We start from the raw sequence: 23,555 nt of genomic DNA on the forward strand, positions 1-23,555 counted from the left end.
TGAATTTGAGACACTGTGTCTGTGGGCACAATTCTGCTCCGGCCGGGGGGAGCTGGAATCAAAAATCCCTTGGATACGGAGGGGAGGAGCTGTTCGGCAGTATTGTGCAGCCACTGCTGCCAGGCCTGTACCCACTTGAAAAGTGTGGGCTCTTGGACTTGGCTGCCTGACACGTCCAGCTGATGTGGGCTGGCCTAGCATCTGCTGCATTCATTGTGTTTAATGCTGCATCCATCTGTTTTCTGTCAAAGCCAGTGCCAACAAATTACTAATCTATTAGAGAAACACGGAAATAAGATTGCACTCCTCATTCCTGGCAATTCCTCTTGTATTTCGCTTGGCTTTTATTTTGCCTTTTTTTGTGATCTAGGAAAGGTATACGAATAGCTAGTACTTGAGGTATATTGAGGAAACGCTTAGGAAAAAAGTACGTGGATACATGGAAAAACATTGGAACTTGTTTTCCATACTGAGAAAATAGCACTTCCCTGTGCTCTTGGACGTGTATCCCTGGAGATGAATGATTAGGGGCTATTTTAACTCAGCCACATATTTCTGTGGAGAAGATTCCACTGTTTTTTTTTTCTGTGTTGTGCTTACATTGGAGAAGCCAAACATGAAAGAAGAGATTTTTTGTCCCAATTCAAAATAGCATCAAAACAGCAATACTATTTAGCATTGGTGTTTGCTCCTCCAAGTGTGCTGCTGAACTGTACTTTGTTGAGCCAAACTGACAAAACAAATTGGCTTTATGTAAATCGGACTGACAGTAGCTCCCAGTGATTATGGATATCAGGTCTGCTAGTGCAGGGAGTGAATTTGCTTCACTTTGGAAGCAGTGTTTCTAATAGCATGTACATAAATGCACTAACTGGCTGGGTACAGTCCTCGAGCCCATGTACATTCCATTTTACTGTATTGCCCTTTTCTTGCAGATAGGACAGGGAAACGAGCAACCTCTGAGTTCTGTGTTGCAGGTTGAGCACTGAGCAGAACAATATGAAACCAATGAGCCCTTCAATCTGTGGGCACAGCTGTTGGGTTGGAGGTGTGGCTAGAGTAGGTTTCAGAGGACTAAACTGTGGCTGCGAGCGATAGCTCGCTGAACGGAAAATGGTCAGTAGGCAGCAGCCTCTGAGACTGGAGGAGGAGGAGGAGAAATGACAGGGCGGTCTGAAGGCAGCAAACAGCTGAGTCTGAAGCCTTTCATCTCTGCTACACCACATATCGGGGATCCTTCTGTGAAAAAGCCACACGCACAATTTGGGTTTCTAAAACAGAAGTGAAGCATTGTTCCATTTCCTTGGAAAGCATAGGTCACACATGTTTTTGCTGAAGAGAACTTGTACCAGAGTGAGTCAGTTGCTGGGTGGGGAGGAGGGGAGAATTCGCCAAAGCATAGCAGCAGGAGCGTATGAATTAATTATGCGTGTGTTCAAATGCCAAATGCATATATTTACTTTAAATATAAACAGGAGTTGCATGCCAGCAACTCCTCTGCCTGGTAGCTCAGGCCTGAGGAGAGAGGAGGCTGATTTCCACGCTCAGGAAGTCTGTTGCCTGCTGCCTTCACATGAGCGTGGGAATAGCTGGGAGCACTCAGGAAACTGCTCAGCGGCATCCCGCAGGGGGGGAATGGGTCGTGTTTCCACTGAGCTGGATGAGATGGAAATAAAGACAAGCCAGAACGGATGACTGAAGCAGTGTAATACAATCCATTTCTTAAAATACTTTTCTGTCATATCTTTGCTTTTTTTTTTTCCTTTCTCATGCTGTTTGAGTTTGTTTCTAAAACAGTATACCAAACACTTGCTTTTTCTTAGCTTTTAATATTATAAGAAAGTCAGTACTCACATTATTTAAGGTGCTGCTGTGAGTGGTACAGTTTGTTTCTGTCACAACAGAGATTGGGCTCAGGCAGGTTTTCAAGCCATCCTCTATAGTGGAGCACCTGTTTATATTATCAGCTTTGGGGTATTGATTACTTTTTTAACACCAGCTTTCCCAGAAGAGGTGTGCAGTGAGCTAACCCACCTCCTGCTGGCAGAGCCAGGCTTTGCACTTAGTGGGGTAGGGAGGGAGAGGGGATATTCCTAGAGGCCTGGCAAGTGGTCAGTCTGAAGCGTCTCTGGTGGAAATGGACAGAACGACTAGGTGCAAGGATCCAGTGAGAATAACCCATTGCAGAAATTGCAGGAGGATGAAGAATGAGAACATGAAATTACAAAAATAAGGTTCTCTCTTGAGCTTTTGTAATGGGTTCTTACAAGCCACACATCTCTGTTGCACAAAGCATTTTTTACTGTGTGCTGTGTTGTTAAACCTCTGGAGGCTGTGGTTTTCTGTATTTGCTGTTATCCCATGACATTTAGTAGGCAGAAAATGCTTGAGGGTACGTGAAAGTCAGGGTCATGGGATAATTCAGATTGGAAGGGTGCTCAGGAGGTTTTCTAGGCCAACCTTGTATTGAAATTAGGGTCAGGCATAAGATCAGAGCAGGTTACTCAGGCTTTATCCTGCTCCTGAAAACCATCAAGGAGGAAATCTGAACAACCTCTTTGGGTTGCTTCTTCTGTTGTGTGCCTGTCCTCACAGTGAAAGAACTGTACTGTATGGTTCACTTCAATTCATGTGTGTAACTTTTACAGCTACTAACTTCCTAAATAGAAATAGTTGCTCAAAAATTTAATGCTGTTCTCTGTACTTTTTATCATTTTGTTCAGGAAACTACTCCAGACCACCAACATACAGTGGCGTGCCCAACACAAGCTACAGTGGCCCTGGACCCGGCATGGGTATAAATGCCAACAGCCAGATGCATGGACAGGGGCCAAGCCAGCCCTGTGGTACCATGCCTCTCGGACGGATGCCATCAACTGGGATGCAGAGCAGACCATTTCCTGGAAACATGAGCAGTATGACCCCCAACTCTCCTGGCATGTCTCAGCAGGGAGGCCCCGGGATGGGCCCACCCATGCCAACTGTGAACCGTAAGGCACAGGAGGCGGCTGCTGCAGTGATGCAGGCTGCTGCAAACTCCGCTCAGAGCAGGTATGCAACCAGGTGAAAGGAGCTGAAATGAATGGCAACGTTTTTCTCACCATTTCTGAAGTAACTGCTGTAGAGGTGCATGCATATGCGTTTAAAGATCTCTTCCCTCCATCTCTGGGAGGAGTAGGTGTATGGGAGGAATACTTTTCTTTAAATGCAAGGGGAAAACATACTATTGTGCAATATTGAATTAGCCACTCAAAAAACAGCTGTGATAATGAAGATGACAACTACTTTCATGTTGGTTCTTGGCACAATAGACTTAAAGGAAACCCACAAGGTCGTGGTGACATTAGGAGTTGAAAACAAGTCCTGTACAACCTGAAACCAATGAACTGTGTATTTGTATTTGATCTCTGGTGGGAGGAGGTCAGCATGTCCTCTGTAGTTATCTGGAGTTGGTCACTGCCACTTATGCATCCATAAAAGAGAACCTGCACTTTTAGACTTACTGAGGCTGGAGCCGCTGTCTGGTTTCTTGTCTCCCCTTCTCACTTGCCACTTGTGCGTGGATTCTGGCAACGGCATTTTTCTGTCCATGGCTATTCTTAAGATGGCTGAATACTGAATACTTGTGAAATCATATTTTCTGGGAAATTTTTCAGATGAAGTAATTTCCACATTTCACTGGAATGAAATAATTCCTGATGTATTTATTATCTTTTTTTTCTTTTTTTTTCCTTGTTGAGAGAAGTTCTATTACATTTGAGATTACACAATGCTGGTTCCATTGTTCTGGTAAACAAGTTCGTGTGTGTGTTCACTGAGCATCTTGCATTTATTTTTGCATAAAAATACACTTATACGGATACAGGTACAGGGAGCCTACAGGAAAACTGGGGAGGGACTTTTTATAAGGTTTTTTATAATTTTGGAAGTAGCAACAGGATGAAGGGAAATGGTTTTAAAAAAGAAGAGACAGATTTAGACTAGATATTAGGAAGAAATTCTTTATGTGAAGGTGGTGAGGTTGCCCAGAGAGGCTGTGAATGCCCCCTGCCTGGAAGCATTCAAGGTCAGGCTAGGTGGGGCTTTGAGCAACTTGGTCTGGTTGCCAAATAGCAGGGGGTTGGAGCTAGATGATCTTAAAGGTCCCTTCCAACTCAAAGCATTCTATGTGATTTATCAATCAAGGCCATTGTTTCTGGACACAAGAGTTTATGAGATTCCAGGACACAGTATAGAAATAAAAATAGGAAGCTAATGCATCCCTTTCTCTGTTGCTTTCTTGTTTTATAAGTTTGGAAGCCAGGTGGCTTCCACTGATAAGCAATAGGAAACTTCTGAAGCGCTAACAGTAAATTTAGCATACCTCGTATTCTTCTTCAGTAAGCATCACACTCCCCTAAAACCGACACTGCGCCTGTAGATACCTGTGAAGCAAAAGTTATCTCTAGTTTGTTGGCTTTTTCAGTGAGTCTGTCTAGTTGAGTTTACAGAACTCTGCTTCTGGACTGCCTGTTAGGCTGCAAACTGATAGGTCAGGCAGGAAGAAATAAATGGGCATTGCTTTAGCTGCAGGGAAACTGTCCGTATAATCACATAATGAGGAAAAGGAAACGTCTTTACAAGACTTGGTTTGTTCTAAGTGTAAGGTGTTCAGTTGTGATTCAGCTTACACTGAGCATAATGTGTGTTGTTCGATCAAAAACTAAATTAAGAGATCACCACATCTATCTCACATCTTCATTCCAAGTCAGTTTTGTAAAGGTGCTTTTGGATTCTAGCTTTGTGTGAGCAAAAGTGCACCATTTCAGAGCCATGTCATCACATAATGCCATTCCAGTGATCCAGCACTTGTTAACAGACTGCAGTCATCAAGTATCTATTGCAAATACTGGCAAAAGGGTTATTAGTAAACTGCAAATTTCACGAAGCCCCAAGGATGCAGACACACTGTTTTCACCTTGATCTTTAGTCAAATGCAGGGGAGAAAGCAGTAAAGGCTTTCAGCTGTTCCTGCAAGTCCTCCTTCCATTGTCTATAGAAGGAATGTACTTGACAGCAATCCGTATTTCTGATACGGAGCAAATCCGAAGAGGATGTTTTTTGTTCTGTTTTAGGCCACCGTACATTAAGTTGCTTGCTTACCCCAGCCAGTCTAGGGCTGGCAGATGCCCCATGTTTTTTTCACAGCGTGCCAACAGTGGCTATGCTCAGATTCCCTTGAGGCACCAGCCTGACCAGTACAGGCTCATGTTTACAGGTCATGTAAACTGGATTTGCTACATGACCCTGGCAATGTTTTTAATATTTATGAGCATGCAGTCTGTCAGGTGAAGAAATATAAAAATCATGTGATTCACAGATACTTGCATTATAGAAGGGATTTTCATTTTTCGTTTTCTTTTTACTAAATTCACTTATTCACATGTTGTACATGATTTTCAGCATTTTTCTTTATTTCTTGCCTGAGAAGGAAATGAAGAAGCTCGTCACTGAGAAAGAATGGGATGCCCTTCTCTCCTCATCCTCCCCTCCATCCAACAACATCTCTCATCCCTTGTTGGTGATGTTTTCACCTCACAGCTGTACTGCACGATGTCATTCTTCTGACTTCTTCCTGCTGTTGTCACTGGGGCCCCAGTCAGCCACTTCCCCAAAGTGTGATGCCTTTCTGACTGGTGATTTATTGCCAAAGTAATTATGGGATTTCTTAATGGGATTTTCAGAGAAGTTTTATTATGCTGTAATTGAGCATGCTTGTGTTTGAAATATTTGTTAGTCACTAGAAGGATTTTAAGAAGCAAGTATTCAGTCCAAAAATTCCCTGAAACATAGCTACATTTTTTTTCAGCAGTGTCCTTCCCACTGTTGTATCTGTAGCGGTACTATAAGTTAAATCACTGGGAAAATATAACTATAGTGGCCTATTGCTTGCTTATGACCTAGTCTAGCTTCACCTGAGATTCAGGTTTCATGGACTTTGCCATAATCATGTTACTTCAGCTACAGCTTCCCTAGGAAATGTCTAATATCCGACCTACTGCTGCCTTCATAGTTACCAACAAGTTTTAATCACCAGTGTTTTATAGCTGCTTTTGTGTGTGTCACATTTTTTTCATTAATAACATTATTCATATATGTGTACATGATAAAGTGAAAAGCAAAACAAAAAATTAGAACAGAAGTCTAGGGGCTCTTTGGTTTAAAAATCATAAATCAATGAAATGGGTGAAGACTTGCACCGTGCTGTTTTCTCTTAATGGAAAGATGTCTACTTTTACATGCCAAAACACATTAATAGCATCCAACCTTTTTATGTCTTGAGTTCATTAGATTCAGCTGTGAAGTTCACAAACTGCTGGGGTGTTACTACCATAATGCACACCCCTCTATGTACAATTGAAGAGAAGATGAAATGGTTGTGTCTGAGTCATGGTTACACAGCAGTATTTCTGTACAAGATGGTTGTGATCCCCTTCAGGGTCAAGTTGTTGAATCAGTAGCCAAGTATCAATAAGGGAAAGTAGTTTATCTTCAGCTGCTAATCCACAAATCTATCCTTTACCAACACAGGATACTCATGTAGATACAGAAGGCTGGTTTGCCTCTGCTTTGCCAAGCCACATTAAGTAGATGTGTAGAATGAATCTAAATGGCATGCATCAGAATGAAATCGCTTTCACTGGGGCTGAAAATCACTGTTATTTAACCAGGGATAAATGATCAAGATGTGTGTCAACTGGTTATACCTAGGGTATCATTCTCTGCAGGCTGCCACCAATTTAATTAGGAAAGATAAAAACATGAAAATAGAAGCAGTGGCTGTGGAAGATAGTAGGTTTACACCATTTGAGTTAGCCTTTGACCTCATCAGGAGATGAGTTCTATGTTAAGCTTGGATTACTTCCTACAGCTACAGAACACTTTTCCTGTAACCTAAAATCTTACGATGTGCTAGTATACACAGGGCAGCATTTCCAAATGAGATTTCACTTATCAGGCTAAAAGAATGAGAAGTCTTTCTTTCAGAAATCTTTGTTGAACCAGTAGTATCTGTGGCATCGCAAAGATATTTAGGCTTAGTCTGGCTAATAGTTTACATTAGGAAAGCAAAATAACTAATAAACTATGTTTAAATTCTTATTTTCAAGAAGGCAGTCTAGAAGAACTGCAAGGTAGTGTTTTTCATATTGTTTCTGTCTCAGTCACAATACACCCGTTGACTGATTAAGGACTGTATTCTGAAAGCATAATATATCCACTGAACTCCAAGGAGAGACTTTTGTTAGCTTATGTGAGCACTGCCCAGGGTACCAGGGCTGGTTCTGCTGCTGGAGGTTACAGCTCAGTGGAGACCTCTGAAGTCTAGATGGTATCAAAATACCATCTGTTAGCACATTATAGTTCTTACAACAATAGATGTATTTATAGTGATAGGTAAGTATTTTTGTATGTACAGATCTGCAACACAGCAAGTCTTCAGTAAAAGCAAGCAATTTTAAGCAAACAAGATAGCATTATCTCTGCTAATGGGGATGTGAAAGGCAGCAAAATTAGCCTATATCTTCACAAAATTCTAGCCAGTTTTGAGTTCCTCACTTTGCCCATCTTGAAACTTTTGGGGACTTTGTGTTCACTGTCTGTGAGCTTTTGCTTTTCCTACAACAGTGCAGACTTCAGAGAATGATTAGGTTGACACTTGAAGTCAGTAGATATTTTTGGAGCTCTATGCTTGTCACCATCGTTTTCACTATCTCTCGCCAGCAAGGAGTTTGTTCAGAGCATGTTTTTGAAGCATGTGACTGTTGCGTATGGAAATACAAAAACATAATTTTGAAATATCAGCGCAGCTTTAGGGAGGCTTAGTTCCATACTAGCTTACACGTTCAGCTGTATGGCTAAGTGAGCCTTTTGCTGGTGCAACTATCAGTTACCAGTACCTGAACTAAGTGAAGTTTTGATGTGCCTACAAGAAGAGCAATCCTATCTTTGAATGCAGTGTCTGTGAACTCAGTGTACCCTGCCTTAATATGCTTCTTGGGATTGTGTATTCCAATTCTGTAAATTAAAGCAATTTTTTTTAAAGATTGAATTTAGAATTCAATTTCATTGATTTTAGAGGATACAATTTAGACAGAATAGTTTATTAAACTGAGGAATTGGGACCCAGGTTAGATATTTGCAACCTCTGGCCATTTTAAATCCCGGTCTCCAAGCTGCTAAATCTGAGGTACATATTTACATGATTGTTTGCTGCTCCCTATGCCACCTGAGAAATGGTGTTCAGTTTCTGTAGTAATGTACGGTGTAACATTGCTTTGACATATTTTTTGGCACTTTAAAATGTGGCTCTGTCTCAACTGTTCAGCAGTTGTTTCAGCGTAATGTGAGCAAAGTGGGTTTCAAAGGGGTGGGTAATCATAGGCATTACACGTACATGTGTGTGCTTTCTGTGATTCTTAAACATAACAACTCTGAAGTTTCAGGGTAGCTGTAGGGAAGCAAAATTCATAACTCTCAGATTTTTAGTTCACCTGTTGCTTTCCCAGACAAATCCTTAGGAATATAGAGGCCTGGAGAGTCTGCTATTTTAAGGCTTCCAGAGCCACAGGACTGACTCTGCCTTGAGCTGTTCTTCCGAATTTAGGAAGAACAAAAGCTTTAGGATCATACTAGCTATGGTGAGTAGAGAGCTCACATCATAAGGGAAGAGGTATTTGGGACTTATAAGGAGGGTGTGCAGCTGTGTATGAATAAGTTTTACATCTGTCTTTTTATAAAATGAAATCTTAAAATATTTAAGTTACAGGTAAATATACAGATGAAGTATATTAAGTTTAAAATATTTTTCTCCAGGGAAAAGGTACACTGTTTTGTCCATTGTTAATGGATAATTGAGCCCATAGTGTCTACATTTGCTGGTGAATGACTGGTTCCCAGTACATGTTCAGGTCAGTGAGAGTAGCTACTACAGCCTCATTATGGGGAACTCAAAAGAATATAGATTAGTTTGCATTCTGTCCCCAAACTGATGTGAAACAGCTACGGTGATCCTAGAGAATTTCTGTTGTACTGAGAAACGTTTAAAATTAGCATAAATGAGATAAAACATATATTTTATGTCTTCTTTTTAGCCTGCGTGTGTAAAGGATTACACTTGCGCGCATACATAGACTATCCTTCCATCAGCATTTCTCTACTGCTATGTATGTATAATTCATACTCCGTGTTGCTGGTGCCAGCAAAGCACTTTTTCCATATTATTTTCTCCAACAGCAGGGTAATGCAGCACTTCTGATGGACTAGGAGGTACTGGTGAGGAAATATAGTAATGGACATGGTGCATTAAAATGTCAAAAGGAAAAAGAATGAGGCAGAAATTGCGAATAAATTTTTTAAAAAGAATAATAATATAAATAAAAGACCAAACTCTTTCAGGTATTTTACATCCTAGATCCTATCAGCTCCTATGCAGCATTTTCCAGTCTAGCCTTTTTGGTCTTGATACTTCGGGTTTAAAATTCTAATTGTGATTTTAAAAAGCTGTAGTTAGGTAGCAGGAAGACTTGAAGTGCTACTGTAAAACTTCATGTCTTTAATCCCTGGAGAGAGCATATATTTTCTATTGTTTTCTCCCTTCCCCTTAAACTCCGAGGTGCTGTTCTCTGCTGGGAAGTGCAGTGGAGTGCAGGAAGGTTAAGTACTCATTCAGGTCTCTTTGCTTATTCAAACCAGGCTACTTCTAGATGAAAGGCTGCCAACTGTGAAATCCCCAAAGTAAACGAGGCTAAGATAGGACTGGGAGACATAATTGGAGCCAATGCTGGGGTGTGTTATCTGTTGCCTTTGAAATAAGCCCCTAGCAGAAAGGCTCTTTCTGCCTAGTCTTTTATTTAACATTCTGTATACAGTTAGGGAGAAGGAATCACTCCTGTTCAAATTCAGCCTGTTCCCAATTCTCAAGTCTCAAAACATGGGTTATTTCTCCCCAACACCTCACTCTTCCAAAGAGCTGTGATTTCCTTTAGGGATCCTGACAGATCCGCAATGAGATGAGCCCCACCTTGCTTTCTGGTAGTGCTTTTTGAATTTCAGTCGGTGAAACTCCATTTGGCTTCCAAATTAAAAAAAGGCTCCATATAGTTTCAGCTGGATGAAGCAGTATTGCTTCTTGGCCATAGTGACTGCATGGTGATGCTGTGAGCTCTAAGGAGCTGCTGCACTCACACCACCTGAAGCTGGCTACATTTCAGCAACTAGTGGAATATTTTCTTCCTATGCCAAGTTTGTGAGATCTGAGAGGTAAAAGTCCAAATATCAATGATTCCTTTAATTGTAATTTCTAATGGGGTTATCAACCAGTATTGACGTTTTTTCTTCAAAAGGTCCCATGCCTCTTCCCTCATAATGAGAAATAGTCATTTGTATCAAGCTGGTTTTTTTATTTGTTCTTTTTCTTTTTTTTTAAAAAAAGGGGACTTCTTTTACTCACGTTTAACTTTTTAGAGCAGACCCATGTTTGGATTTTTTCTGAAATGTATTAAGAGGAGCGAAGTACAACTTAGCTTATATGCACTTGCTGTATTAAGGGAGAGCTGGAAGTCACTCTTTCACTATTATGTTTTGTTTTTTTTTTAATGGAGATGCATTTTGTGGATCAGCTCAAAATTGCTGATAAAATTCTGTAAGGATAGGAAGAATCTTTACATGCTGAGCTCACCAAAGCCATTTCTTGTGGGAGACTGAGAGAAATATGTTTTTATCTGGAATTTTGTTTCACTAAAAGGTAAATCCATCATTTTGGAGCCCTGAATGTCACCATGCTGCAGAGCTCATGCAGGCAACCAGTGATTTGGGGATATGTTTTTTTTCTTTTTTGGTTACTCATCAATCAAGTAGACTGCTGAATGCTGTTCATGCCATTAGAGATTAACCAGAGACCTCAAGTCCTACTCCTTTCCTCCCCTGGAAAGTAACAATTAGTTTGTGGAAGTGTATTGGGAAGGAGGGCTGATTTTCAGAATCATAAATGAGAATTTTTGGTCATCTAAAGACTGTTCTGATTATTATTATGTCATGATTGTTTTTGGCTTGATTTGGTTATTTAGGAGACCTGTAGAAGAAGAAGTATTTTGTAACAAAATTGTCCTGTAGTTCATTAACATTCTGCCTTAGAATCAGATGCTACATAGGAATTCTGAACTTTAAAATGTGATCTTTAAGGTGTATTGATGTTTTTTTCAATATAAAAATAAAGAAAAAGGAGGACTTTAGATTGAGTGCTCGTTTTAGGCTGGCAAGAAATGTTTAAGGCTAAAAAGCCAGATTTTCACTTTTGTCTATTTGCCAGAAGATCTACTAGTTTAAATCGCTGAAGTAGTCAGAAGAAAACAGGAGAATAGCCATCTGTTTAATGGGACTCATGAAGAAAGCCAGTGCCACGACCGCCGTGTGTGATTTGGCGCGTATATTATGCAAGTACAGGACTGTGACTGAACAGACTTGGATTTTTGTGAAAGTGAGAGACATAAAAAATGATAGGCAGATTTTGGGTTTTAGAACAGTTTTAAGCTTTTGTGCTGTTTTACACTGGTGATGGTTGAGAGAAAATTAAATAATTTTTAGCAGTGTTGCGTGAGGAAATGTGAATGGAAAGAGCCCTTAACTATAGTAACAGAGCTCAGAGTGGAGCATCTGTTCTAACTGGACATGTAAGTAACATTGTAAGAGTCATTTTAAACAGTAACAGCAGTAGGGTGTTTTTTTTTTTCTAATGAGAGTCACCACTGCCTCTAACACATTAATTAAATACCTGTTGCAGTTGTCACGGTAGGTTTCAGGCATCTCCTGAGCCAAAAATGTAGAAAAGAGCCAGCTGAAACTATACTGACATATGCACCACTCTGCTGCTGTGAAACTGTCTGGAGTGCCAAAATGCCGAGACTGACGGTAATAGTGGTAGTAATAATATTGATAAACATGTAATAGCTCCAGGCTATTGGGCAAAGATAGGTAAGTGAAAATGTGTCTGCTGGGAAATCCCTTTGGAGAACTTCCTCTCCATGCTGTTGCACATGCACAGTTGCGTTCAGCATGCTGTCAGCCAGATGACATTTACTATGAAAAGATACATTGAGGAGCTGCCATGAAATGATCAGGATTTTATTAGATTTTCAGCTGATTGCCAGCACAGTGAGCTCAGTGGAGCTGAGTGGTGCTCAAAAGCAGTGCGAGAGTGTGACTGAGCATTGCAAGGAGGGAGGTGAGAGGTAGTGAGAGAATTGCATCCCCAGATGAAAGAACAGGGAGCGCTGGAGTCAGGCCACACCCAAGGAAATTGGATCGATGAGATACACACTGTGTCCTTAGCTTCCTGCAGCTTTTTAGCACCACGCTTTGGTGACCTCTGGGCTATGAGTGTACTGGGAACATACTTACCCACTTTCAAGTCATCATTCTGGGAGAGAGTTCATAGGGCCTTCCGACTTTTTAATAAAGCTATTTATAACGTGCACAAAAATAGAAGGTACATAGTGAGAGAGTCATATGAGTCATTCCTAACTTTGGTATCAAGTCACACAGGGCTAAAGCACGCTTTGCAGTGCTCTCATTGATCTTGGCTGCATTACGTTGTACAGGACAATTTTTTTTTTTTTTTCTAGAAACCCAGTTCATGCATGCTTTTGCTTGCTGTACACATCCCTCTTTTACCCAGCACACACTCCTCTTGGTCTCAGAAACAGATCTCCTTTTAGTGCTGAGATATTCTATCTGATGGGGACAGCATGCCAGCTGCTACCCTGAGAGCTGCTGTTTAAATCTGCGTTGTCAGGCAGGTAGGCAGGGGTCACAAAGGGCAGTGCTTCAGTGGGATTACAAGCCATTTCACTTGGCCCGCTTTGCAGTAGTCCTGTGTTTTCTGTCACACAGGATTATATTGCATTTATCTAGCACAGGTTGCACTGACTACTGAGGACTTAATTTGTTCTTATACAAATAAATTCAAGTGTGAAGGTCTGGCTGCAATTGTAAGAATACTGTTTAATAAGGGCATTTCAGGGAATCCCTCTGGGTTTAAAGACTAGTGACCAAGTGCTGTGGTCACTGTGAAATTTGGACCACAAAGATTTTAATTAATGCAGAAGGAGCTTTATAAAAACAAAGGGGAATAGTTGTTACATTAAAAATTAAAAAAAAAATACTACAGTATTTCACTTAATATCCTTCATGACTTTCAGGCACACACCAATATGGGGTATGGGATCATATCACAGGATCACAGAATCGTAAGGGTTGGAAGGGACTTCAAGAGATCATCAAGTCCAGCCTCCCTGCTAAAGCAGGTCCCCTGCAAAAGATTGCACAAGTACGCATTCAGACAGGTCTTGAATGTCTCTATAGGAGACCCCACAACCTCTCTGGGAACCTGTTCCTGTGCTCTATCACTCTTACTGTAAAGTTCTTCCACATGTTAGTATGGAACTTCATTTGTTCAAGTTTGTCCTGTAGCTACACACCACCAAGAAGAGCCTGGCCTGATCCATTTCCCTCCCACCTCCCTTTAAATATTTATATACATTTATCAGATACCCTTTCAGTCTTCTTCCCAGGTTGAACAGACTCAGGTTACTCAGCCTTTTCTCACATGGGAGACTCTGCGGGCCCTTTATCATCTTTGTGGCCCTCCACTGGACTCCTTCTAGGAGATTCCTGGTTTTTTTGAACTAGGGAGCCCAGAACTGGGCACAATAGTCTAAATGTGGCCTCACCAGTGTAGAGCAGAGGGGGAGGATCACCTTCCCTGACCTGCTGAATGAAGTTAAGAATGTATTTCTGCAGGCCGTGCTGTTTTCCTCCTTGTATTCAACTATTATATTACTCTTTTTGCCTTATTTTCAAGATCACTACTAATCTTGGATTTCTTCCTTAGTTTTTGTTATCTATAAAATAGGATAGAGACATTTATTATGATTTCAACCTGCTTTCAGCAGTACAGATGTTGCGTGGCCATATTGTATTAGCACCAACAGTCATGAATTACATATGCCTCTGGTGTTCCTCTTCCCATGTTTGGCGTCAGGCGTATGTTTACATTGCAGAAATGTTTAACGTGATAATAATAGCATAAGGTTTTGTGGCTGCTTTTCTAGGGGTTAAGCAGTCTGATAGGAGCAATTATTTTTCGAGTTTCCCCTCCTCCTTGGTAGTTCTTTAGTAAGATACATGTAATGGTGATGATGCTAAAGGCACAAGTATTTACGTAATCAGAAGAAAAATGGGTATATTTAGAAAAGCAATTTCTGTTATTCTTCCCAGAAAGTATGACATATAATAATCTTTAGATCAGTCAGACCAACAGAACAGGCTGTGTACTTGGTCAGATTGCAGTGGATTGCAAGGTGATGTTCACTGTCACATAATAATGATGATAGAAAATGGTTCCCCATTTTAGCATTGCCTCTTAGGCCTGATTGATGCACAGAACAGTCCAGTGCTTAATCTGTGTGCTGAATGTCAGCAGACACAAACATAGACCTGAAATCTGGATGATTTTTCATTTTTGTTTCATGTTTTTTTTTCAGCATCATATGCATTGCAAAGCCTTGGCCTCTCTTCTCATGCATGCATACACATAGGTGTAACATTCTCTTTCTCCTTCTGAAAAATGAATTTCATCAAAGCCTTCATGGCAGAGCTAACACCTGCCACATCACCTTGGTTGCTTGTCTAAAACTTGTTATTGTGCTGGTGAGCTTCCCTGCCCAACAAAGGGAGGAAATGGAAATTCAGGTTAGCACATCTATAGCAGCAGCTAACATGTGAGAGAGATACTTTGCTTTCATACATAGTGATTTTGAATTTGTGTTATTTGCATGGGAATTGCCCTTAATGCCTTTTTATAGTTTTTCAAGCCAGTATTTGGATTTTGTGTGTACTGGCCTTTGCTATCAGCGATGACTCACTGATGAACTTCCCATCAGAGCAAAACAAGTGATGTTACTGTGTTACTTTCCCTTGCTTTCTTCTCCCTCTTCCAGTTCTCCCATGTCCCCTGATGACAGAAACAATTTCTCCGGGGAATCTCATGGTGTTATAGCACTAAAGAAAACCCATAACAAAAGAGCATATGTATCTGCATGCACATGTTTATGTGTGAATTCTCCAGGGAGAAGGCATTTGCCGGTCTCACTCCTGAATTACTCTCATTATAATAATCCGTTTGGTGTCAAAGTATGACAGATTATAAGTGCTTAAGGCTAGTCCCAGCTCAAGACAGATTTAAATGAAGTACTTCTGGTTATTGTGCAGGTCAGTGTGTTTAAATAACAACCTCCCAAATCATAGTCTGACATTTAAAAGAGAGAGGAAATACTGTCATGCTGTATACCTGGCACAGATAAGCACAGGGCAATTTGGTCAGTATGCTGTGATTTGTGAGTGCAGGCTAACACAGTCATTTTCACAGTTTGCAATCAGGTAGCCACCTTAGCAGCATGTCAGCATTAAAAAAAAAAAAAATGTTCCTTTTAAAATGTTTACACAAATTGCTCCCCAGAGACAGTGTGTTTGCTGCAAAACTGATGTAGGCTAAAGATCTGGAGTGAGAATGGCAAACTTCCATGAGCTCATGTTGTGGGCCTTTTTTTAATTTCCTCCACCAGCCAATCGCTCCAGTGGCCAGGCAAGCTTGTGGCTACCAGGATATGTGTGACTCGGTAACAGTTCTTCCTGACCTGAGCTCACACCTGCAGATCTCCCTGGTGTTGTCCCCTGCCTGTCCATCATGGAGGCTGGGACAAGAACCACACATCCTCATTTTCACCAGCCATTCCCTGTTGCCAGAGCACTGTCAGCTTCACAGAGACTACAGCCATATCTTTCCAATCCATAATGGCTGCAAAGGCAATTCTGGCTCCCATGTGCCTCCAGCACCTTTCCTTCGCTGTCACCTCACTGTCACATGCTGCCAATCTGGGTCTTGCCATGCTGGGGACCCGAGCCGTGGTGCTGCAGGAAGGCACATCTCATAGCACCCTGCTTTTGAGGTTGCCCTCTGAGCCCCTCCTGTCCTGTAGGCAGACCTGTCGGAGAGGCCCTACATCTGCAGGAGGGCCCTCCCCTTCATTTGCTTTGGGAATGACGGTTCTCTGTCAGAGAATGTTCCTCTTTCTATAATTCCATTTCTTATTCCTCTGATGCATCCACCACCCTCCCTTCCATAACACCCTTTTGGCACCTCATAACAATACTCCCTATCCTTGTGGTTTGTTCTTCTTTTTCCACTTACTGTATTTCCATCCTCTCTGTCCCAAACTCCTCACCTCCAGCCCACCTAGACCCTCCACATCTTAAGCCTTCAGCTGTACCCTACAGGTCTTAGTGCTTGATGTCCCGTGTTCTGGCTGCCGCAGGGCTCGTTTCGGGAACTGGATCAGTGTTTCTTACTATGTGAAGGGCTTTGCTCCAGTCTTACAGGTCTAGATTGAGAGGAGAGTGCAGAGATCCTAATTCATGCCAGAAAATTTACTTTAAGTCAGAGAACTTGATCCCTCAGCTCACAACAAAAGCTTGGGCTTGGGTGTGTTTCCATATAAAAAGTTGTCTTCGTTTCTTCTTCTGAGAAGCTTAGTCCACTTTCATTGCTGTCCACAACTATAGTGGATTCACCTCTGAATTTCATTTTGTAGTCAATTGTCTGTTCAAATCTGAGGAAGACAGTAATAAAAACCTTCATCAGATGGCAGTTCTGAGGGAGACCTAAATCATATACCAGCAAGTACATAACACAAGGTCTCAGTGCTGCAGAGTGACTTCTTTGTAGCAGTCATAGACAGCACAGTAACCTACTGGTGACTTCAGATCCAATTAAAGAAAGACATCTCCATATAAGAGACACTGCTTAGCAGCTGTGATCACTTGTGTGCTTCTTTGTACTGTCAGTGCTCTTTTTTCTCATTATTTCTTTGTTCTGCTTTTTAATGATGACCAGATCTTGCATGTCATCCCCTCTTTTCAAATATGTGGACTTCTGCATTAGCTCAGAAGACACAATTAGATCTGATGCTACTTATTTTGCAGAGAAAAAGAGATTAAGTGCAAATTAAGCTTTGTGTAGATTGCAGACAAAGGAAAACAAAAGTGCAGAGCATGACCTCCTTAAAAGGGAATGTTTTGAATTTGACCAGTTTTATTTTGGACCTGACAGTGTATATCAGACAATCGACAGCACAGTGAAGGTGTAGTTTAGAATCATAGGGTCATTCATGCTGGAAGGAACTTCAGTACATCTCTGGTCTGACCTCTTCTTCACTGCAGGCTCACCTGAGAGTTCAGAGCTTTATGCATTTGGATCTCGAAAACGTCTAAGGACAGAGAGACCTCACCAAATCATTGTTTTCACTGGAAAAAAATGCCTTCCTTCCAGTCCACTCTTCACATATTTTAACTATTGTCTGTTGTCTTGTGTCTTCCCACCCTGCCCCACTGTGAAGAACACACCTCTATCTCTTGCTGTCATTCTTGTAGGTGCTGGGGAACTGCTGTTAGGTCTCCCAAAGCTGCGTCTTCTTCAGGCTGAACCAGCCCTGCTAGCTCAGCCCCTCCAGAGCATGTACTACAGCCTTCCTAAGGACTCTCTGTGAACGTTACTCCAGTTCATCATTCTTTCCCTTACTGGGGGTCCTAAACAGGACATGATAGCCTAGATGCCATCTGATGAATGCTGACTAAAGGAGGTGATCATTTTGCTCAATCTCTGGTTGTGTTTAAATCTCCATGTCACACAGCCCAAGATGTTGTTTGCTCTCTTTGCTGCCAGGGCATGCTGTTGGCTCCTGCTCAGCTCACCGTTTGCCAGCACCCCTAGAGTCTTTTCAGCAAAGCTGCTCCACCAGTCAAGCCCTAGCCACACCACTGCAGGGGGCTCACTCTTCCCTGCGTGGTATACCTGTCGTTGAATTTCATAAGGTTCACATCAGCACATTCCTCTAGCTTTTCTGGGTCTCCCTGGGTGGTAGGCCTTTCGTCGAGCATATCTACTGGCTCTGACATTATGCAAGTGCTGTAAATTAGTACATTCTCAACAGAGTGGTAATCAGATCCTTCCTTTCCCATTTTTAATCTCTTCCTTTTGCAGAATACTTGGAGGTGTATTTGTAACAGTAGAAAAGAAAGAAGAAACATGTATGCTTAAGTATGGTGTTTAAACTGATAGCATAATCCTAAATTTGTATTAGCTAGATATTTTTTCTTCTAAATGTGGAAAAATATATGATCTGGAATCACTGTATAAGACAAGTTACAGCTGGAAAATACCTGACAGGTCATCTGGTACATATGTAATGCAGGATTTCTCTGACCAGTGCATTTTCTGATGTGTTGCGTGTGTGTGTGCATGTCAGGTACCGGGATTTCATTCACTCTTCAGAGGGCAACTGCGTCTCACCATTAAGACGTTTTTAATTATACTCAACATAAATGTTTCTTTTCTTAATTTCTTCTTATTATTCCTACTTATCACTTGGTTTATTTGTAAGCAATCCAACTATTGGTATCTATATGAGAAATAAGGGGCTGGGAGCAAAGTGATCTAGCTATAGGTGTCCCTATTCATTGGAGGGGAGTTGTACTAGATGACGTTTAAAGATCCCTTCCAACTCAGGTGATTCTATGAGTCTGTGATACTGTGAAATCATATACTTTACTGGGTTTGTTAAGCCATAGAACTCATAGGCAGTCACTTGAATTTTTGCCATTAGATGTCACTACATCTACAGCAAACAGTTTTTGAAAGTATTTATTTTTGTTTAGCCTCCCAGAAAAAATGGGGGAGGGAATTGGGAGATGTAGCAGAGAATATAGTAGTATATTTTTGAGATAACTACTTCTTAAATAGTACATTGGATATTCCTTTACTTAAAAGCAGCACAGAAGGAAACATAAGATTTTTGACTTAACTCCAACAACCAACAGATGATGCTGTGACCTTAAGCATATATAAATATGTTTAGCAGCTGCTATGTAACATATTTATAAGTGTTTAGTGACCTGGAGGTTAATCAAAATGAATTTGGTGATCTCAGCTCAGTTCTTAATGGACTCCACTTCATATTACAGCACTGATGCAGCACAATTTGTCACAGTCGGCAGTCTTTACTCAAAGGAGGCTCACTGTGGAATGAGAATTAAAGGCTGAAGTAATACCTGATTATTTCTCCCTTAAGAAACTTTCCATTTCAGGCCATCACAGAGCAGAATAATATGTGTAGAAGCTCCGTACTGCACACTGTACCCAATCTCAGGATAAAATAACTTTTGCAGGATGTCACCTTTCGAAGTTGCTGAGTTAGCTCCAGCATACTCTAGGTTCATGCATTCATGGGGAGGGGGAAAGAGCAGGGTTGTGCAAGGATGGTCACTTGCAGAGCTCTTTCCAGAGACAGTGGTGTCCCTTCTAAGTGTGACATTACGTGGGAGTATGACAAGGAAAGGCATTGCCTATCTAGATAAAATTTTAAAATGAGGTTCTGCCATTCAGATCTTTCAGGGTAAAGACACAATTTTGTAGACTTTGGTTGTTTTCTCGCTGTCCTGGCCAAAGCTAGTATATTCCTTATATTTAATTTACACTCTGTCTCAACTGGAAATAGTTTCCTACTTTTTGATTTAAAGCTGTTGTGCAGCCGAGTGCTTTCATGAACTACAATTGAGATTGATATCCGAAGTGGGTAACATGAAATAGGTTGTACCTCGGTTTGAGACAGTGAACAGACCCACAGCTTAGAAGATGTACATGTTATAGGAAGTAATAGCATTGAAATATTAGTAGATCGAGACCAATTTCAGCTCACCTGCAAGGTACAATACTCCTGTGTATTTTTTAAGCAAATGAAGGACACTGGAGAGACAGATACCTGTAGAGACATGTCTTTTCCAGAATCCCATCTTCACTCCATAAAAGAACCTTTCAAGATCTATTATTCCTTTTTAAAATGTAAAAATGCACATATACACTTTCTTCATCTTCATTCGTATCTTTGCCCAGTAATGGGAAGAATCTCACTTATCCAGCATGGAAAGAACTTTTCAATTCACAGCATTTATTGAGATATAGAATTTTTTTTACTAAATTAAAAGGGGGAGGAGGGTGTTAAGATACAATATTTACATAACAAAAGCTTGCTTGTATGACTGAAATCTCTTAAAGCTGTTGCCAAATGGTCCTGCTCTTCTCTTTTCCCTTTGTAACTTTCCCTTGGAGCATTGTACCACTGTGCATTTTAAATCTTTTCCCTCTGCTATGCATTACCAGCTTCATCTGGGAAATGACATTGTATGGCAGTTGTCTCCTTCATATCAGAAGAAAGCCTTTGCCTCTTCGCAAGAGTGAAGAAAAGTTTGTCTTCAGAGAGCAAAGGACAAAACTGACTTGGAAAAATATGCTTTATTTAGATAACACACTCTCTCTTCCTTTGAAGAAATTCACAGTGTGTCAAGAAAAATTAGGCCAAATATTGCTTTAATGGTCTTCCTCCTCTACCTCATAAAAAAAATTGATTTCAACCAATTGTGTTAAGAATCTGTCATGAGTTTGGGGATGACAAGAAGCCATTGCAGTTATTCAGGGTTGTTGGCTTGGGGTTTTTTCTGTTTTGATTGAAATAATTGTAATAATGAAAAGCAGAATTTATAGCAAAACTGCATCTTGATACAAGGTCACGCAATTTGAACCATCTATATAGTAAAGTTAAATGCTCTCTTTTTCTTGGGAGGAAGACAAAAAGCAGACAGGTACCGAAACTATGGAAGACAAAATGTGTCTGTTTCCTTTCTTATCTTATGTATTTGAAAAACAGCATACGTTCACAAGGGCACAGTGAAGAAAGAGGTCTGTTTTTTTTTATTTTCCTATGCATGCTATTGATATTCAAATAAGTATGTTTGTGCTTGTGCTTTTATTTATAGATACAATTTTATATGTGTAGCCATATGCCCATATATATGTCATATAATATGCAGTCTTTAATGATACCAAGAAAAGGTAGATAAGTGAATAGTGGATAAAAAGAATAAAATGCTATTCTTAAAGTTGGATAAAGCATTGCAAGTACTGAAAAGCAACTGAAATTATGTCTTTAAAAATATTTGATCTGCAATCTTCATGTTTGAAGACGTGGAGAATCCTTCCAGTTTTCCAGACAAAGATGAATCTCAATTATGGAAGCATTTTATAGATACATGATTAAGTTTCAAAACCGAAATAGTTTTGTTGGGGTTTCTTGTTTTGACAATGTATAGTATGTACAGAGCTTTTTGAAAGATTGGACCTGAACAGCACGTACAACGAAATGGATGTTTTGTTCAACACTGCAGTCACGTCTTTGGTCACTTTAATGGTATTTGCTAAATAACTATGACTTTTGGCCCTAAATCACTACTGGAAACAGGAACATCTGTTGTGTGATTAAAAAAAGAAACACAAAACAAAAACATCCACACACAAAATCTGTTTTGAAGAAAAAGCAAAGCAGGAAGTTACATTTATATGATTTCATTGGGACTTCTGTGAATGCCACTTTTGGTCATGAATCACATTCAAGACAGATGCTCACATGCAATTGGTTTTCTCTTTTGAAACCTGTGTCTGGAAGTGTTTACAGGAAACAAGGTGTGTTTGATAACATCAGACAAACAAATTTGAAACAGATTCCATGGCATCTATTTTTCTCCTGGTCATTTCACTGTGTTCTGAGCTGTGGCAGGTGAGGACTTGTATTATATGGTCAAAATTTTCATTCACTCCGAAATTTTTTTGTGCCAAACATAGGCTGTAATTTTGACTCACATTGTTGTCTACTTACAGGATAAATAATATGACCTATATTTTTGTGCTGATAGATTGTGACTATAAACACCCCATATACCGTGTATTTCAGTTTCTTGAAATTTGTGTTCCATCCAGTTCTTAGATGTACAATAACTGATTCAAGACTAATAGCTCCCAATGTAGGTAAGGTGAACTAATTGCCTTCTCCTTTGCTATTTGCAAACATTAGGAGATGTACTTTTTGACAACCATAGCATCTTCTTCAGTGAGGTTCGTAATGAGACATTGTGTGTGTGTTTTTCTTCTCGTAGGCAAGGCAATTTTCCTGCCATGAATCAGAGTGGTATTATGGGTTCCAGCTCCCCCTACACTCAGCCGATGAACAACAGCTCGGGGTTGATGAACCCGCAGGCTCCTCCATACAGCATGGCGCCTAACATGGTGAACAGTTCAACAGGTAATGGTGGGTAACCTTTCAGGAGTGGCCTTCCTCCGAAAAATCTGTTTAAAGTTACCAGCCCTGAGCTGACAGCAGAGGATAACATTCTTCATTTGATTCACGCCCTGCTGGGGTAGTTTGGAGTGATTTGAAAGTAGGCTGAGATAGTTATGTTTTTTGTACAATAACACGTTTTTCATGAAGTCCATTGCACAGCACGTAGATGAGGACAGTGTTTTGAAAGTTACCGTGGCACTCGGACCCGGTTTGACATAGGTGTTGACTCGCAAGTAAATGTGTATTTTTGTGCGTGTCTGCGAGAGAGGGAAAGAGAAGAAAAACCTCTTATTTGAAGAGGCTGCTATTTGCTTTTCAGTGTCTTTCTTCCTAAGGTTGCAATTTCAGATATTTAATGTGATGCTGGTTTAAAGAAACTGTGCACCTGCTCTGACTTGAAGATGCTGTAAGTTGGACACTTAAAATAATTACTCTGTCCTGAAAATATAGGCCATATTTACTGGGTTTCCAGAATTTGTATAATCATCTATAGGGTTTCTTCATTTACTTATTTAAATATCAGTGTTGAAATTTAATCATAGCTTCCTTCTGCAAACAAAGCATATTTAGCATAGCTGTTGGGTTTATCTTTCTCACTGTGACTTGTGAATTTAGAGTTCTTTGCAGATTTGTGTGCAAATTCAAAGACAGCAAATACACTTTATAATCCATATTCAGCTTGGCTTCCTAACAATTACCTTTCCAGTCTTCAGTAAAGACCAGTTCTTTCACTGGGAGGGCTCAGATGGAGTTTCAGTACTCTGAAGTGGTTCTTCCAAAATACTTACTGCAGTCACGGAGGTTTTGTGCATGCTTTACTGGTTACATTAGACCTTTTTGAAAGCTCTTTTTTTAGATTTTTTTTTTTTTGTAAAGCTAAATTTCTACTTCTTGCTTTTATTTAGTTTCTTTCTTTCTTTAAAGGTACCTTACTATTTAAAGTGTATCTTACCAAGAGTCTGTCTTTCAGTATCTTACTGCTTAGCCTCTTTCATTCCTTCATCCTTTGCCTTCTTTCCAGCTTTCCCTTCTTGTCAATTTTATGTTCCCCTGCTTCTCAGACAGAAAATGATTGTATGAAATTCTGGTGTCCAGTATGACCAGAGCATTTCTTTGCTCTGTATAGGAGCTCCTGAAATACTTAGCAATTGTGTTTTCTTTCACAAATACAGTTACATTTTTGTTAGCTGAAGAAACTGAATAGAAGTTGTTAATCAGCAAGCTTTAAAAAGAAAA

General features: G+C 40.4%; 1 protein-coding gene across 2 annotated transcripts in view; it reads left to right on the forward strand.

Annotated features, from left to right (window-relative positions):
• LOC104909751 (AT-rich interactive domain-containing protein 1B-like) overlaps positions 1-23,555 on the forward strand; it is a 58,780-nt gene extending 35,225 nt beyond the window's left edge. For both annotated transcript variants that reach the window (XM_031552486.1, XM_031552487.1), the window contains 2 exons: positions 2,724-3,051; positions 22,135-23,555. In XM_031552486.1, coding sequence (XP_031408346.1) covers positions 2,724-3,051; positions 22,135-22,294 — 488 coding nt within the window. In that variant the 3' untranslated portion in view covers positions 22,295-23,555. The remainder of the gene's footprint in view (positions 1-2,723; positions 3,052-22,134) is intronic.

This window comes from Meleagris gallopavo, chromosome 2 (assembly GCF_000146605.3).
Source record: "Meleagris gallopavo isolate NT-WF06-2002-E0010 breed Aviagen turkey brand Nicholas breeding stock chromosome 2, Turkey_5.1, whole genome shotgun sequence".
NCBI classification, from domain to species: Eukaryota; Metazoa; Chordata; class Aves; order Galliformes; family Phasianidae; genus Meleagris; species Meleagris gallopavo.